This window comes from Nuphar pumila, chromosome 15 (genome assembly GCF_984573655.1).
Source record: "Nuphar pumila chromosome 15, dmNupPumi1.hap1.1, whole genome shotgun sequence".
In the NCBI taxonomy this organism is placed as follows: domain Eukaryota; kingdom Viridiplantae; phylum Streptophyta; class Magnoliopsida; order Nymphaeales; family Nymphaeaceae; genus Nuphar; species Nuphar pumila.
Genome location: NC_143263.1, coordinates 22,808,191 through 22,823,067, shown reverse-complemented (window position 1 = coordinate 22,823,067; position 14,877 = coordinate 22,808,191). Strand labels below are relative to the sequence as shown.

General features: G+C 37.0%; 1 protein-coding gene across 2 annotated transcripts in view; it reads right to left on the bottom strand.

The window, feature by feature from the left end:
* LOC149814789 (Pseudouridine synthase family protein) overlaps positions 1 to 7,018 on the bottom strand; it is a 109,073-nt gene extending 102,055 nt beyond the window's left edge. For both annotated transcript variants that reach the window (XM_089989528.1, XM_089989529.1), the window contains exon 1: positions 6,661 to 7,018. In XM_089989528.1, coding sequence (XP_089845654.1) covers positions 6,661 to 6,788 — 128 coding nt within the window. In that variant the 5' untranslated portion in view covers positions 6,789 to 7,018. The remainder of the gene's footprint in view (positions 1 to 6,660) is intronic.
* Positions 7,019 to 14,877: the final 7,859 nt, after the last annotated feature.

Here is a 14,877-nt window from a genome sequence, read left to right as displayed (position 1 = left end):
TTTATCAGTGTTTTAAAACTCGCCGAGTCAACTCGTTGACTCGGCTCGGCTCGCCCCTCCAGCGAGTCAACCCGACAAGGCAAACTCGGTTTGCCAAAACTCGGGCTTGACTCGGTCTTGACTCGGCCTGACTCGGCCTAACTCGGCTTGACTCGGGTGAGTTTTGGGATGTTTGAAATTTGTTTTTTGAGTTTCAAATTACAGTTTTGAAATATATAAGTACATGTATTTTAACAAGGGTTACCCCCAGATTTTGTATAAAAAAGAAAATAAAAATCATTTAAAGATAAAAAAGCATTTAAATCCATAGAATAAAATCGCCATGTTGTTCGAACTACTGTTCACCCAATGTTATCAACTTATTCTAGCAAAATATTTTAAAGAAATGATTCTCACAATATATGGCGGGTCAAGTGTGCCTATGGGAAGTCACATTTAGGTTTCATCATCCATTTGTTATGTGAACAAGCATTGTACATATTCAAATATTAGTAGTCTTTTTATAGCTATGTCATTAATATATTTCCTGCATAGTTTTATACATGAGAAAATTGCTTATTTATGTTGATATTGGGCATTCTGTAAACTTTCAATATGCACATATATCCCTGTTTTACATTTATGGATTTGTTAGAGAGGGAATTAAAACTTTTAAAACAAGCTAGCATATATGATTGGCCATTTTAGGAACCTTAGGTAGTAGCAGATTGAACTCATGGGTGACCAAATCCTCTAATTCAAGTCATGAATTAGTCAAAGTGCTTGTATAGATATCAAATTCAATTATTCAAGCAAACCTCTATAGCTCTTTGCAGTTGTTTTTATATTCTTACATACATTTGGAGTCTATATTTACTCAAAAACATGGTTTCAGACAAATTATATATTGTTTTTCTTTTAAAATCAAAAGTTAACAAAACCCGGTCCGAGTCACCGAGTTGACCCGCCGAGTCACGAGTCAATAAAGAACGAGTCGAGTTCCGAGTCACGGGTTTTAAAACCTTGATTTCTATCCAATGCCATGTCCTCGGTGAGGTTCAAAGCATTCATATCCTTTCCTATCATCTCCATCCAAGTCTTCCTAGACCTACCCCAACCTCTTTTAACTAATATATTTTCCCATTTCTCCATCCTTCTAACTGGAACATCATTAGGCCTTCGCCGAATATGTCCAAACCACCGTAAACGATTCTCTCTCATCTTATTTTCAATGGGTGCAACGCCTACCTTCTTACGTATCTCCTCGTTCCAAATCTTATCTTTTATTGTATTTCCACACATCCATCTAAGCATACGCATCTCAGCTACACTCATTTTTTGAATATGATGTCTCATGGCAGTTCAACATTCCGTAGCATATAGTAAAGCGGGTCTAATAGTCGTCCTATAAAACTTTCCCTTCAACCGCAATGGCATTCTACGATCGCACAACACTCCAGTTGCACTTTTTCATTTCATCCACCCAACCTTTATCCTATGATTTACATCTCCATCAATTTCTCCATACTTTTGAATGATAGATCCCAAATATTTGAAACAACCATCCACCAGTATTTCTTGCTCACCAAGCTTCACTACACTCCCATTACTATTTCGTTGCTTACTAAACCGACATTCCATATATTTTGTCTTACTCTTACTCAACTTAAAACCTCTTGCTTCCAATGTCTGCCTCCATAATTCTAACTTAGCATTAACCCCAGCTTTAGACTCATCAATCAAAACAATATCATCAGCAAACAACATACACCACGGCACATTTTCTTGAATTGATCTCGTAAGCTCATCCATCACTATAGCAAATAGGAAACGGCTTAAAGCAGATCCTTGATGTAACCCAATCATTATAGAAAAAATGGTTATCACCCCTCTACAAGAGCGGACATTGGTTACTACTCCTTCATACATATCCTTAATTATACTAATGTACTTTAGAGAAACACCTTTCTTCATCATTATCCACCAGAGAACGTCCCTAGGTACTCTATCGTATGCTCTATCGTATGCCTTCTCCAAATCAATAAAAACCATATGCAAATCTTTGTTCCTTTCTCTATTTCTCTCAATAAGTTGTCTAAGAAGATGTATAGCTTTCATAGTTGATCTTCCAGGCATAAAACCAAATTGATTCTCCGATATCATGACAACCTTCCTCAACCTAGACTCAATCACCCTCTCCCAAAGTTTCATAGTATGACTCATGAGTTTTATACCACGATAGTTTGTGCAATCTTGTATATCACCCTTCAATTTTTTAGGAATTATTGAGTCCCCAATAATGAACTAAATTTTACAAATTGAATAGTCTAAACCTTAACCTACTTGCCCCTGTCTAATCCTGAATATTCTAGCAACTTTAACAATCTGTAACTTTATGTCCTCGTGTCCTCTGACCCTGAAATTTGAACTGAACCTACCTTAAGGTGTCTAAAACCATCATACCAAATTTGGGATTTTTCTGTTGCACCAATTGAGAGACCGATTTTTCTCACAGACCCTGTCTGAACCCAGCCACCTATCTACCCGAGTTGACCTATTTTAAACTTACACTTTCCTATGTCTGAACCGTTTGAACCCCTCAGCCCAAGAACGCATCAACTGGTATCAAAGCAAACCCCAGCTACCTAAGAAAATTCAGGACCAAACACTGGAGATGAATCTCGAGTTCATCAACAAGTTCGTCGAAGAGATCAATACCAAGTTCGATGGTGTTGAAACCGCATGACCAGACTTAAGGCTAACCTCCAACAAATCACGAACTTGTTGCAGCAACTCCAAGGGAGCTTCCAAGTTGTGCATCAACAATCCATATCCTTTAATTGTGGAGGAGATTTATGTGAGGAGCATGTCAATTCGGAAGGTGAGGATGCGCGAGAATCCATTCTTGGACCACACCCGAGAGAGCGAAAAACGGTCCCTGGAATGCAAAATTTTGGTGTTTCCCTTCTGCGACCAGTAAAAATTTTGTTTCTCAGTTTCACAAGAAAGAACCCACATGACAAGATGTATAAGGCAAAACAATACTTTGTAAGACAAATTGTGTCCCCCGAAAAACAATTAGTATTATCATAGCTCACCTCAATGGTGAAGCTTTAAGGTGGTTCTGGTGGCGTGAGTAACACCATGGGACACCTACCCGGTTCGAGTTCGAAAGAGAACTCCTAAGGAGGTTTAGACCTTCGCCCTACGTGAACCATGATGTAGAAATAAAAAATATAACGCAAAAGGGGTTTGTCCAAGAATATCAAGCGAAATACGAGGACCTATGTACCATGTGTGGGAATTGTTCTCAAACCGCATTAATAGGCACATTTGTAGGACTTAGGGATGACGTACTAGTTGGTTTCATAGCTCTGGACCCCCATACCCTAGATGAATGTTTCATGGAGGCTAGGGTGGTGGAAGAAAGGTTAAGAAGGTCTTCCTTTGTAAAAAAGCCTAGTTGAACCCCCGAAGAGCCAAAAAAACTGCAAACTGAGCAAGGAGAAAGAAGACAAAACAAAATTCGGTTTCGAAGTAAAAACGGAATTCATTAGGCAAAACCCAAATGGCAGATAAGCGCAGCAAGGGTCTATGCTATAATTATGACGAAAAATGGGCTCCCTAACACAAGTGTAAATCACTAAAAATGTATGTGGTGTGTGAAAGCAAGGAAGAGAGCAAAGAAGAACAAGAGTATGACAACGGTGAAATGAACGAGGAAGACGAACAATGACATGGAATCTCTTATCATGCCCTTGTTGGTGTCTCCATCCCAAACTCCATAAGAGTGAAAGGGTGTTTGCATAAATAGCAAGTGGAAGTGCTTGTAGACACTAGGTCGACCCACAACTTTGTTAAGGGGAGATCTCGTGCAAGCTATGGGTTGCCATGCTGAAGAGCAACCATTTTTTGATGTTATGGTTGGGGATGGCAGCCATCCCAAATGCACTAGCGTGTGCCCCGGTGTGAAGTTAGATCTCTAAGGATCCAAGTTCAAATTATCTCTTTATGTGCCCATGAAAGGCGCCGATGTGGTGCTAGGAATTAGTTGGCTATATAACCTTGGAAAGGTTAAGTGGAATTTTTGCCAAATAGATATGTGTTTTGACAAGGACAGAAAAACGATATGTCTAAAGGGACATAGACCTAAGGGAGGAGACGAAGAAGGCTCGGATGAAGCTCTCAAATTTTATAGAGCTACTCAAGAGGCCTTCCTTTGCATGATCAAGGTGAAGGGTCAAACGGAAAAAAATTTTGAACTCCAATACATGGAGGGTCCGGAGAATCATGTAGCCGATGCCTTATCTAGGCGATTAAAGGAGGCACAATTGAATGTTCTATCTATTGTAACTTGTAAAATGTGCAGCAAGGCATGACGCTGATCCAGAAACCCAGTAAGATGAGCAGTTGGGCTTGGTGGGGCACACACATGGGACACACCTAGGGGGCTTGGCGAAGCCTGGATTAGGTCTTCATGTGCTGCCCAAGGTCCAGCCCAGCTTCTACTCTGCCAAGTTCATGGAACTAGTGTGATCAGACCGCCCCAAGCATTCATTAACATAACATGCCTCATCCAGAGAGTTCAACCTTGTGGGAAAGCCCATCACGTGGCCCCTGACGTCTGTGTAGGTCTGAGTCCCTTATGCTAATCACCCAAACCTTGTTGAATCCATGATAACCCAGTTCAGCCTACCTAAACCCTGAAGTCCTTGTAAAACACATCAGGCATTGAAAAATCCTCTAGCCCAAACAGTAGAAAGTCTGGTCCAGATTTTTTGACCTAAGGTGCTTCACACTTCACAGTGTCCTTAGTTAACCCTTGAATTTTTAGGATTTATTGAGTCCCCAGTACCGAGAACCGAATTTTACAAACCAGATAGCCTAAACCTTAACCCACTTGCCCCTGTCTAGTCCTGAATATTCTGGCAACTTTAAAAATTCATAACTCCTTGTCCCTATGTTCTCTAACCCTGAAATTTGAACCAAACCTACCTTAAGGTGTCTAAAACCACCACCATCTTACCAAATTTGGGATTTTTTTGCTGCACCAATTGGGAGAACCGATTTTTCTCCCAGACCAGTCTGAATCTAACCACCCTGTCTACCCAAGTTGACCTATTTTAGACTTACCATTTCCCATGTTCAAACAGTTTGAACCCCTCGGTCCAAGCACGCATCAAAACAATGTGTCACCACATGGCCAACAAAGTGACACAATTTAAGGCACTATATAGAAGGAAACCACCCATTAAAACTTTTCACTTGAGTGGAAGAGCAAGGACCAATGCAGTAGATGTGCCACTCATTGCTAGAGATTAACTCTTGAATCCCTTCAAGCTATATAAAGGAGAAGTTCCATACATACCACACAACTTTTAGATCTAGGGAAGTTTTTTTGACCAATTCCAACTCAAATACAGAGAAACAAAGAAGGCAAGTTGAAGAGAGATTTATCACAATAGTTCTGATCAAATGGGAAGGCTCTGGCCCAGATATGGCCACATAAGGATGTGAGGAAGCTATCATGACCAGATTCTCGGCAATTGAGGACAATACAAATTTTAAGGGGGGAGGGATTGTTACGTTTGGGCACTTGGGTATTTCAGCTGAGCGGGTGGCATGAGTGTAATTTGAGGGACTTTCAGGGGTAGTTGGTTAGGCCTTAGACTATAGAAAGGCCAACCCAAGAGTTGTACTCATACATTGGCTTGTTTCTTTCTTGCTTAATGCAATTTAGAGCAATTCCTTTTGAGAATTCTCTTCTTAGAGGCTCCCTTCCTCAAAATGGTATAAGCTCTAGTTTGTTGGGCTTAACCTCTTAGCTTCTGGAGATTTTCACTTCTAACAACCCCAAAACTACCTAAACCTCTCTTGTAACCGACCCAAACCACCCAACTTCCCTCAAAAGTTTTCCCTCTCTCTAGTCAATCCTACCTCTCTCTCCCTAACTCCTCTCTTCCATCTCCAACCTTTTCCCTCCTATTCTCCATTGAAATCTCCATCGCCCTAGCTTCACAAAGTGAATATAATAGCTTTCTGCCCAGTGTTTTTACAATGCAGAAGAACTCTCGAATTAACCCGACTCCTAGATCATCTTACCTTCATTTTCTGTCAACACCACAGTTCTAGCATTTCGAAACATTATCCTGAGAGTCACCTACACTTCCAAATTAAAACAAGTGCTAAACAATGAGATCCCCTATCGCAAGTCACAATTTTAGTGAGAACTATTAAATTAAAAAAAAAAAACAGTCCCTGATTGCAGCAAATAACAATCAAAATCCCAAATTTCATAATTCAAATTATAAGAGAGAAGGAAAGAAGGTACGTCTTATGATAAAAAAGGAAAGAAACTAAATCTCCGGATCTTCAACTCCAGATAGCACCATAAAAAATAATAATAATAATCAAAATGACAGAAATCCCTGTCCATTTAGGTCGCGTCCAAAACCCTCCAAAACCATGACCCTAATTCCCAAACCCTTCATGAAATATTTTCAACTATTCACAAAGAAAAATCCAACTTCTTCACTGATCGTCTCTAAAAGGGAAAACGAAGAACAAATAGAAAGCAGAAAAGGCAAAAAAAAACACATAAAAAAACTAAAGCACGGTAAATCAGCAAGCAAGTCAATGTGTCTCGAGGAGAAAGGAATCAAAAGACAAAGAATACGATACCTCGACGTCCACCGCGTGGACTCGAAGCCATCATTGTGATCGTAGTGAACGTGGACTTTCTCGCTTGCCGGAAGTTCCATTCTACCGATTTTCCCTCTCGTCAGGGAGAGAATCTCCCTTCGGATCATACGCTCCGTGGTGGCCGGAAACCTAACTAGCGGACGGGGCCCGTCGGCCGCGGCGAGAATCCGGCTGACTTCGAAATTTGGAGGGGGGTTTTTTCCATGAGGAAAAAAGCAGGGGGTAGGCCCCCAATCTTTATTGCCATATATATCAAAAAAACAACGCCCGTGGCAAAGCGGATTTGGAGGGTTTCATCTTGGGGCTTCCGCAGGGAGATTTGTCTCAGGCGAATGGCGGGGTTGTAAACGGATCAGACCGATTGAAGTATTGGCTCCAGCATCGGACCTATTTCTGGATCCAGGTACCATTAAACAGATCGGGTTCGGGCTGCCCATAAGTTGATCCGATTCTGAAACCTCATTTTTTTTAGTAAGTCCGAGACAGATGGGAATTCAAATGTTTATATTCAGGTCGAATATTCAACCGAATTTAAATCTGTTTAGTCAGATTCATTAATGATCAAATTTTGATCCGGGATAGAGTGTTACATCCAATCCCAATCCCAAACCCAATATGGATCTGGTGTTGATTTTAATCAAGTTAGTACATCCAATTAGCTGTTCTTTAAGCTAGTTATCGCTTGATACATCATGAGCTTTTTCCTCTGAATTAGAAATCGACTCTGAATCTAACATGACAAGGTCGGATTCAATAATACCAACATATGAACCAAATGTGACCAGACTGGATCACTAGAAATTCAGCCTCAATGTAAAATGGATCTGATGAAATGGCTTTGAATCTAAGAAAACCTATATGGTACTATTAGATCATTAAAAATAGGTTGAAACATGTAAAAGGTATAAAGAAAAATGACCATACTATCCTTCAAAAATGGCACATTTCAAACTTATTTAGGATCATTTTACCTCTGGATTATGCTTTTTCGTAGTCGTCCCTTCCACGCTCGTCAAGATAAAGGTTTTTTGTTCATGAGAATTTGTTTGGCAGGGTGTCTAGCTAAGAATGGAGTATTCCTTAAATTTATTTGTGACCATTGAGGTGAATTATTTGCATGTAATTTTTGCTGACATTTGCACGAACTTGTAAATTTCTTGTGAACGTCTTAATGATTAAAATCCAACTGACAAAAGTAGCATGATATTTTTTGTGGGCCTCTTGACATTTCACAATTTCATAAATTTCTTGCTAAACCTCTCAAAGATTCAAATCCAACTAAGAAGATTTACATGATATTTTCTACGGTCCTCTTGGCAAATTTCTTTCAAGCCATTAAAAGATTAAAATCTAACTAAGGAGATTTGCATGATGTTTTGTATAGAGCTCTTGATATTCACACAAATTCACAAATTTCTTGGGAACCTTCTAAAGATTAAATATTGAACTAAGAAGATCTGCATGATATTTTCTGCACACTTGCTGACGTTTGCACAATTTTATTTTGAACCTATCAATGATTAAAATTCAACTATGAAGGTTCACTTGATATTTTTTGTGGACCTCCTCACATCTATACAACTTCGCAAATTCCTTCCAAACCTTCAAAAGACTAAAATCCTATAACTCCTCAAATTTTTAATTCGAAAATCATGAGATTTTTTTAATAGTTTGAAAATCACAACCAAAATCATTCGTTAAAAAGATCGGTTAAAAATTTTAAGCAAGTTAAAAATCTATCAAATCATACACTAAATCAAATTGTATTTATCAATCGTATAAATAATTTAATTTAGTTTCATGAATTTAAACAAACATTAGAGTCAATATAATATCTAAAATAACAAAATTGTATCTAATCAAAAGTGCTCAAAAAAGAAAAAGACTTGACTCTTGACCCGCGGCTACATCCCTTCATCGTAAGGCCTCCTCAATCAGTACCTGCATGGAATTTTAAGGTCAGACTCATCGAGTCCCAGTAAAAGGTACTAAATCAACATATGTAAACTTGAACCAATATGCATGATAGATATTTCATTTGCTTATAAACATTCAATTAAGCAAATGATTCATTTGAACATGTTTTAAATCACAATTGCATAGTACGAAGAGATACACGCATATACTAATTCTATGCACAATCACAAATGCATAACACGAACAATTTTAGAGACAATTATTAACTTTATGCAGGAGCATATAGTTAATGCATGCACTTATCCATGCAGAACAATAGTTCTTTCATGCATGAGTGACTTTAACTTCCTTTATTTAAGTTTTTTTTTTAAAGAATGCATGCCATGACTATGTTAATGCGCATTCACTTATTATTACACTTCTTAGCCTTGTGGTTTCTAACACAAGCTTAACCTGGACTAGGCCCACGGCTCAAGAAAATTATTTTCAAACATGTTGTGGCTTAACCCTGATTGGACACCTTTCACCAGTCTTGAGTGAGAAACGACCTAGTCGATAAATATATTTTACTCATGAGTTATTTATCTGCCACCCCGTGGCTACTTTAGATGATTTTTCTATATCTGCGGTTGCGGGAACAACCTTTTGTGCTCAAAACTTAATCCCACAGAGCCAAAAATATTGTTTATCCTCTTATTGTAAGCTTCAAAAGAATTAATGTTCACATATCACTCTTTCAATTATATTAATTATATTATTTTTTATGCACACACATAATGAATCTATCTCAAAGATTTGTGCTTCTATTTTAGACACTCAGTATCACTTTCATGTCATACATACTAATTATAACGCATTAACATTCATTCATAGGCATTGAATATAATTCACATCATACATCTATATATTGTTACATGCTACACACTTTAATGCACATGCATTTGAAATTCGATAAAAGTATTTTTATTCAGTGGCATACAACAACAATTCATCTGATGTCATGCTTATTAGAAATTTAGAACATGCATTTACACGACGTTGCATGTTATGATTGCATGTTAATATATCACTCAAATCACTGTATTAACCTCGAAAGTTCATACTGATTTGCTTAAGTTAACCGGCTTGTATTTGGTTAGAGACCCGATTAGGTGAGATTTGCCATGTTGTTACAATAATCATCATGTTGGACACAAAATGAAATAACTCATCTTTTTGTAATAAATGCATGCATTTGTCAGTTTTCATACACCGCAAACCATTTGTAAAAACCCCTCGTAATGAGGGAGTTACAAAGGTTTTATTGGGTAGTGGTTGGCTCCCAATTTGCATAGGGCATAACCAATTAGATGCATATAGACAATCATGTAATACATATATTTTTCTTTTTCAGTCATACTGTGTCTTCACAGCAGTCAAGTGGATGCATAAATGTGTTACATTTTTTTTTCCTTTTTATTGGGATTGCAGCTAAGCTGCTGCACGCATGGCTTGTTGTAGTCATCACAAAGTGCACCAGCAAGAACGCACCTTGTTGATCACCTGCTGCCCAGTAGGCGGGCTGGAGTCGGATCACCCCAGCCTGCTGCACCTTTACAGGTGCAATAGCTGCCCTGCCTGCCCCATATAACAGATTGCATCTGCTGTGTGCAACAGTCACTACCGCATGCAGCCTCAATTTCAAAGCCAGCTAGGCATCGACAAACCCCAGCCGGTTCTCATTAAGTATTTATTTAGTTTTTCTTAGCAGAGAACTTGAAAGTTTTGCTAATTTCATGAGACCGGTACATTTTTAAATAATTAAGAGAGAAACAAGATTGTCTTGAGAAACCGAGTCCTAATAGGAACGCAGACTTGAATGATGCAGAAATTGACATCGAAAATGAAATTGTGAATGGTGATTTATAAAATTGTACCATTAATACATGTGCAGCCTAGTGAGCTTTCAAAGTAGCTCCTTTAAAGAATAAATCATAAAAAAAAAGGGTCCAACATATAGGCAACAATTGAATTATCAAAGTTGCAGTAGTAGGCCAGCAATAAGTGAATTTACTGAACGTTTTTAGATGATACTGTAGCATGAAGGATGTGAAATAGTCTACACAATTTAGGTTTTCAATTGTCTCATGTTCCAAGGATAGGTATTATATATTTAAAAAGAAAAATAGGATGCAATTGAGAAGCCTTAGCAAAAAAAAAACAGTAAAAGGCGTCATAATTGAGAATTACAACCCCTTGCAAGTTCATAAATCCAAAAGCTATTATTAACAATAATCTTTTGCTATTAACAATTGCGAATTTGTTAAACACATACTGTAAAAGCAAACTATAATTTTAAGCCTATTACCGCATGCATGCTATATATATATATATAACAAAAAGGAAAATGAGAAATTACATGTCCTTATTCGATCACAAACCGATCTGAACCGTTCTCAAACATTGTCCTAGACTGATCCATGAGTGGAACAGTCCCTCGCGACCATTTCGCTAAGATACCCCCCTCAAAAAAGGGCATCCAAACCCGAGACTACATCAAAACATTCTTCTTCTTCTTTCTTTTGGAACCGAACATACCCAGCCCACTAAAGGACTTGTCTAGTCTGTTCCTAAACCCATTCAGAACTGATCCACAAGTGGATCAGTTCTTTTATCGCTCTCAAAATTGGATTCAAGAAACTGGCTAATGCTCATACACGGTTCTTATACCCGTAACACCCCTATTTGACATTAAATTATATATATATATATATATATATATATATATATATATATATATATATATATATATTGTTTTTATTTATTTATTTATTCTATATGTCCTGACCTGTAAAACCTGAAAAATTTTGAGGATTATAAATAAATAAAGAAAATCATCCCTATCCTCGAGTAATAAATGTGTTTCTAGCTTTTAAATTTCACTTACTGGTATTTTACATGTTTAATTGTTTATTTATGGATAATAAGGGCATAATTGGTATTTTTAGAATTATTTTTGACAAATAACTATTTAAAATATTTAATTTATAATGAAAATATATATATTTTAGTGAGTTGTGATTTGTCAAGGTGTTTTAACAGTGTGTTGGACTTAACTAAATGTATTTTGAAAGTTTATGATAGAAATTCTATCAAAAGGTATTTTGGTCATAAATAAATTAATTAGATATTTTAATCAAATATTATTTAGTAATTCAGAAGTACTAAAACAATGGACTGTTTAGAGTAGAATAATTATTTTGTTTTAGCAAAATGCAAGATTTAAATTTGGACAAGAAATAGATTTTTAATACGGACCCAAAGTCTATATGGGTTTGGACCCAAATGGGTCTACCCAAATTAGGTTTTTATGGGATTTTAATAACTAAAAAGAATTAAATTATTTTATTTTTTATCTCAGAATAATATACGTAGGGTATAAGATTTGTATTTGTATTTTTGGGTATTTATTCAACTCATAACCCAATTTAGGGTTTCAAGTTAATTTGGATCCAAACTGGATCTGAATTGGACCCGGTTTGAAATAGATGCATAAAATGGGTCATGTGGGCCCACTAAGGCAGCCGACCCCTCTTAAGCTCCTTTTCTTCTTAAGCCAAGGTCAACATCCCCATTTCCCCTATTTCTCTTTTGGGGTTTTTAGAAAGAAACCCATCTATCTTCTTCTTCACCCTAGCCGACCTTCACATTCGGACTTGTGCCAATATCTCCTAGGAATTTGTGCATGTTCTCCAACCTCCATTGATGGCCCCAATTGATGAGTTCACCTTCCCCTCCTTCGTTGCCTTAATCTTCTTCTTCTTCTTCATTGTCTTTGGGGTTTTTTCTCATAGCCGACCCCGTGTGTTTTGTTCTTGGGATTTGTGCCAAGTGCCTTGCCTTGGGATTTATTCTTGATTTATGGGGATTTGCATCACCTCCAGCTGCCATTGATTCCTAGGTGAGCAGCTCTCCATCATCTCATTCAGTCTCATTGTGTTTTCCCTCTTTTCGAGCATTTTCTCCTAGTCGATTACCCTAATTAAGGGTTTTCTTGGTTTTGTGCATTTCCTCTACATTGGGAACCATACTTTGCAGTCTGGACGCCATCTCCATCATCAGCAATGCCTTCTCTATTGTCAGCAATCCTCACTTCATTTATTTCCTTTTGTTTTGATTGATTTCCCCCAAAAAAATGAGTTTTCTTAAAAAATGTGTGCTTTCTGAAGCATACAACAGCATTGAGGACATCTGGGTCTGTGTGCATACTGTAGAAGATGCCCAGCTAGAGCCATACATCCAGCATTGATGATTTTGGTGTTGTTCGAGGCCGATTTTAGGGAAATCGCCCACTAGATTATAGTTCGGTCTGGCTTTTATTACAGATTCACTTCCCAACACCCCACCAGAATTCATGCAACGTTGTAGCACTCTCCATTAGCGTGAGAGAGTCTCAGCTAAGCCTTATTTGCTATTCTTTCTTGGTGGTGCATGCACACACCAAGTATTCGATGAATTATCAAAGTGGCAATTTGGTGCAGAGTTTGCGAAACCCCTCAAATTTTTGAGTTTCGCAATACCTATATTTCAGATCTACGAAGGTATGATCCCTAAACTAAACTCGTAGAATGTATAATTTGATTGCTAAGTATCAATCTAGTATGTTTATCGTTATGTTGCATGATTCGTATAGCGCAGTATCAAGTTTAGCGAATTATAAATTAAGATGTGTAATTAGTTGATTATGCCATGATTTAATTATTTAATATAATGAGTATGTAATTAACATGATTAAATTAGTTTATTTAATTATGTAATACATGTTCATAATTTTGAAAATTCGATTTATGCCTTGAGAATTGTGTTGCATGTCAAGTGTTCGGTAAAATGCCTAAGAGAGCATAATTTTCAAAAACTGAAGGAATTTTAAATGGGATTTGAAACCAGTTTTCAAATATGAATAATATGTATTTAAAACTTAGTTTTTAAGAGGTTTTATACATAATTACAACGTGGTTATGATTAGGTATGAAATGCATCATAAAAATGCATGTGGGCAAGCTCGAATGTGCATAGTTAACCATGTTAACAAGCACATTTCAAATGCATTTTTTGCACGTGTTCATGCATTGTTTATATTCACTATTAAAAGTGTATAGATGCACGTGTCAATTTAGTTTAGAATTGTAGGAATGCTTAAATGTGTATACTTAAAGAATATATGAATTGTCATGTGGGTACCACAAATAAAATGATACTTAATGCTAAGCATTGAAAAGTGGACATTGAGCCAAATGCGCATTAAAAAAAATGAATGCAATATTTAAGTTATGGAAGAGAATAAAATACATAAAATAAAAAACACTTATACAATTGTTTCTTGGTGTCTATATCCTCAATTGTACAAAACGAGTTTGAATAATCAAGAAAAACAATGTATTAGATTCGTAGAATCACTTTTATCATGTGCATAAACATTGATGCGGAGTCGGCGACAAAGTCGATCCACAATCCGAGATCCAAATGGGTCTCAATGCACAAAAGTAAATGTTGCAACGAAAGAGTTCGATCAAGACCCAATTAGACTTTCAGTCACGGGAGTTGGAAATGAAATCCTGACAGACTTAGAACAGATGAAATCACATAGGACACAATGTTGGCTTGATGGAGTTCTGGCAAAGTTTGTTGTTCGTCTAACCAAAGAACAAACTATTGACATTGAGAGGATTTTCGGATCCTCATATGTGAGAGTTCGAAGAAACTCAAAACAGAAGATTTGTTCAGAATTGTCTTATCTTTCCGATGAGCCAAAAAAATGGATTTTTTGGGTAAAACCACAATACCATAAATACTTTGAGTTTTTTTTGGGTTAAACTAAACAAAATAACGATTTGGGACTTTAACATGCATGAAACAAGCTTAATTCTGAAGGTACAAACGGACAAATCACTAATCATCTAAAACATGAAAGTTGTCACTAAAGATGTTATATTTCCAGAACAACAAACAGATTGACAAACACAGTAGTATTGAAAGAGTTATGACTCAAACTCTAAACTTTGTCAGGAAATATATTACGCAGTTCAGTAACTTAGATCACATTCAAACAAGAGAGATTGTCAGTCTTTTTAGACATGTCATAAAATGGATTAAAAAAAATGATAGACATAAAAGTTGTTGGGTCTAATGTTAGCTTTCCAACAAGCTAAAGCTCATAATTTTTTGTTTAGTTGTTAAGGAGAATAGACCAAATTATAGAACTATGTCAGGAAATGTATTAAGCAGTTCAGTAACTCAGAT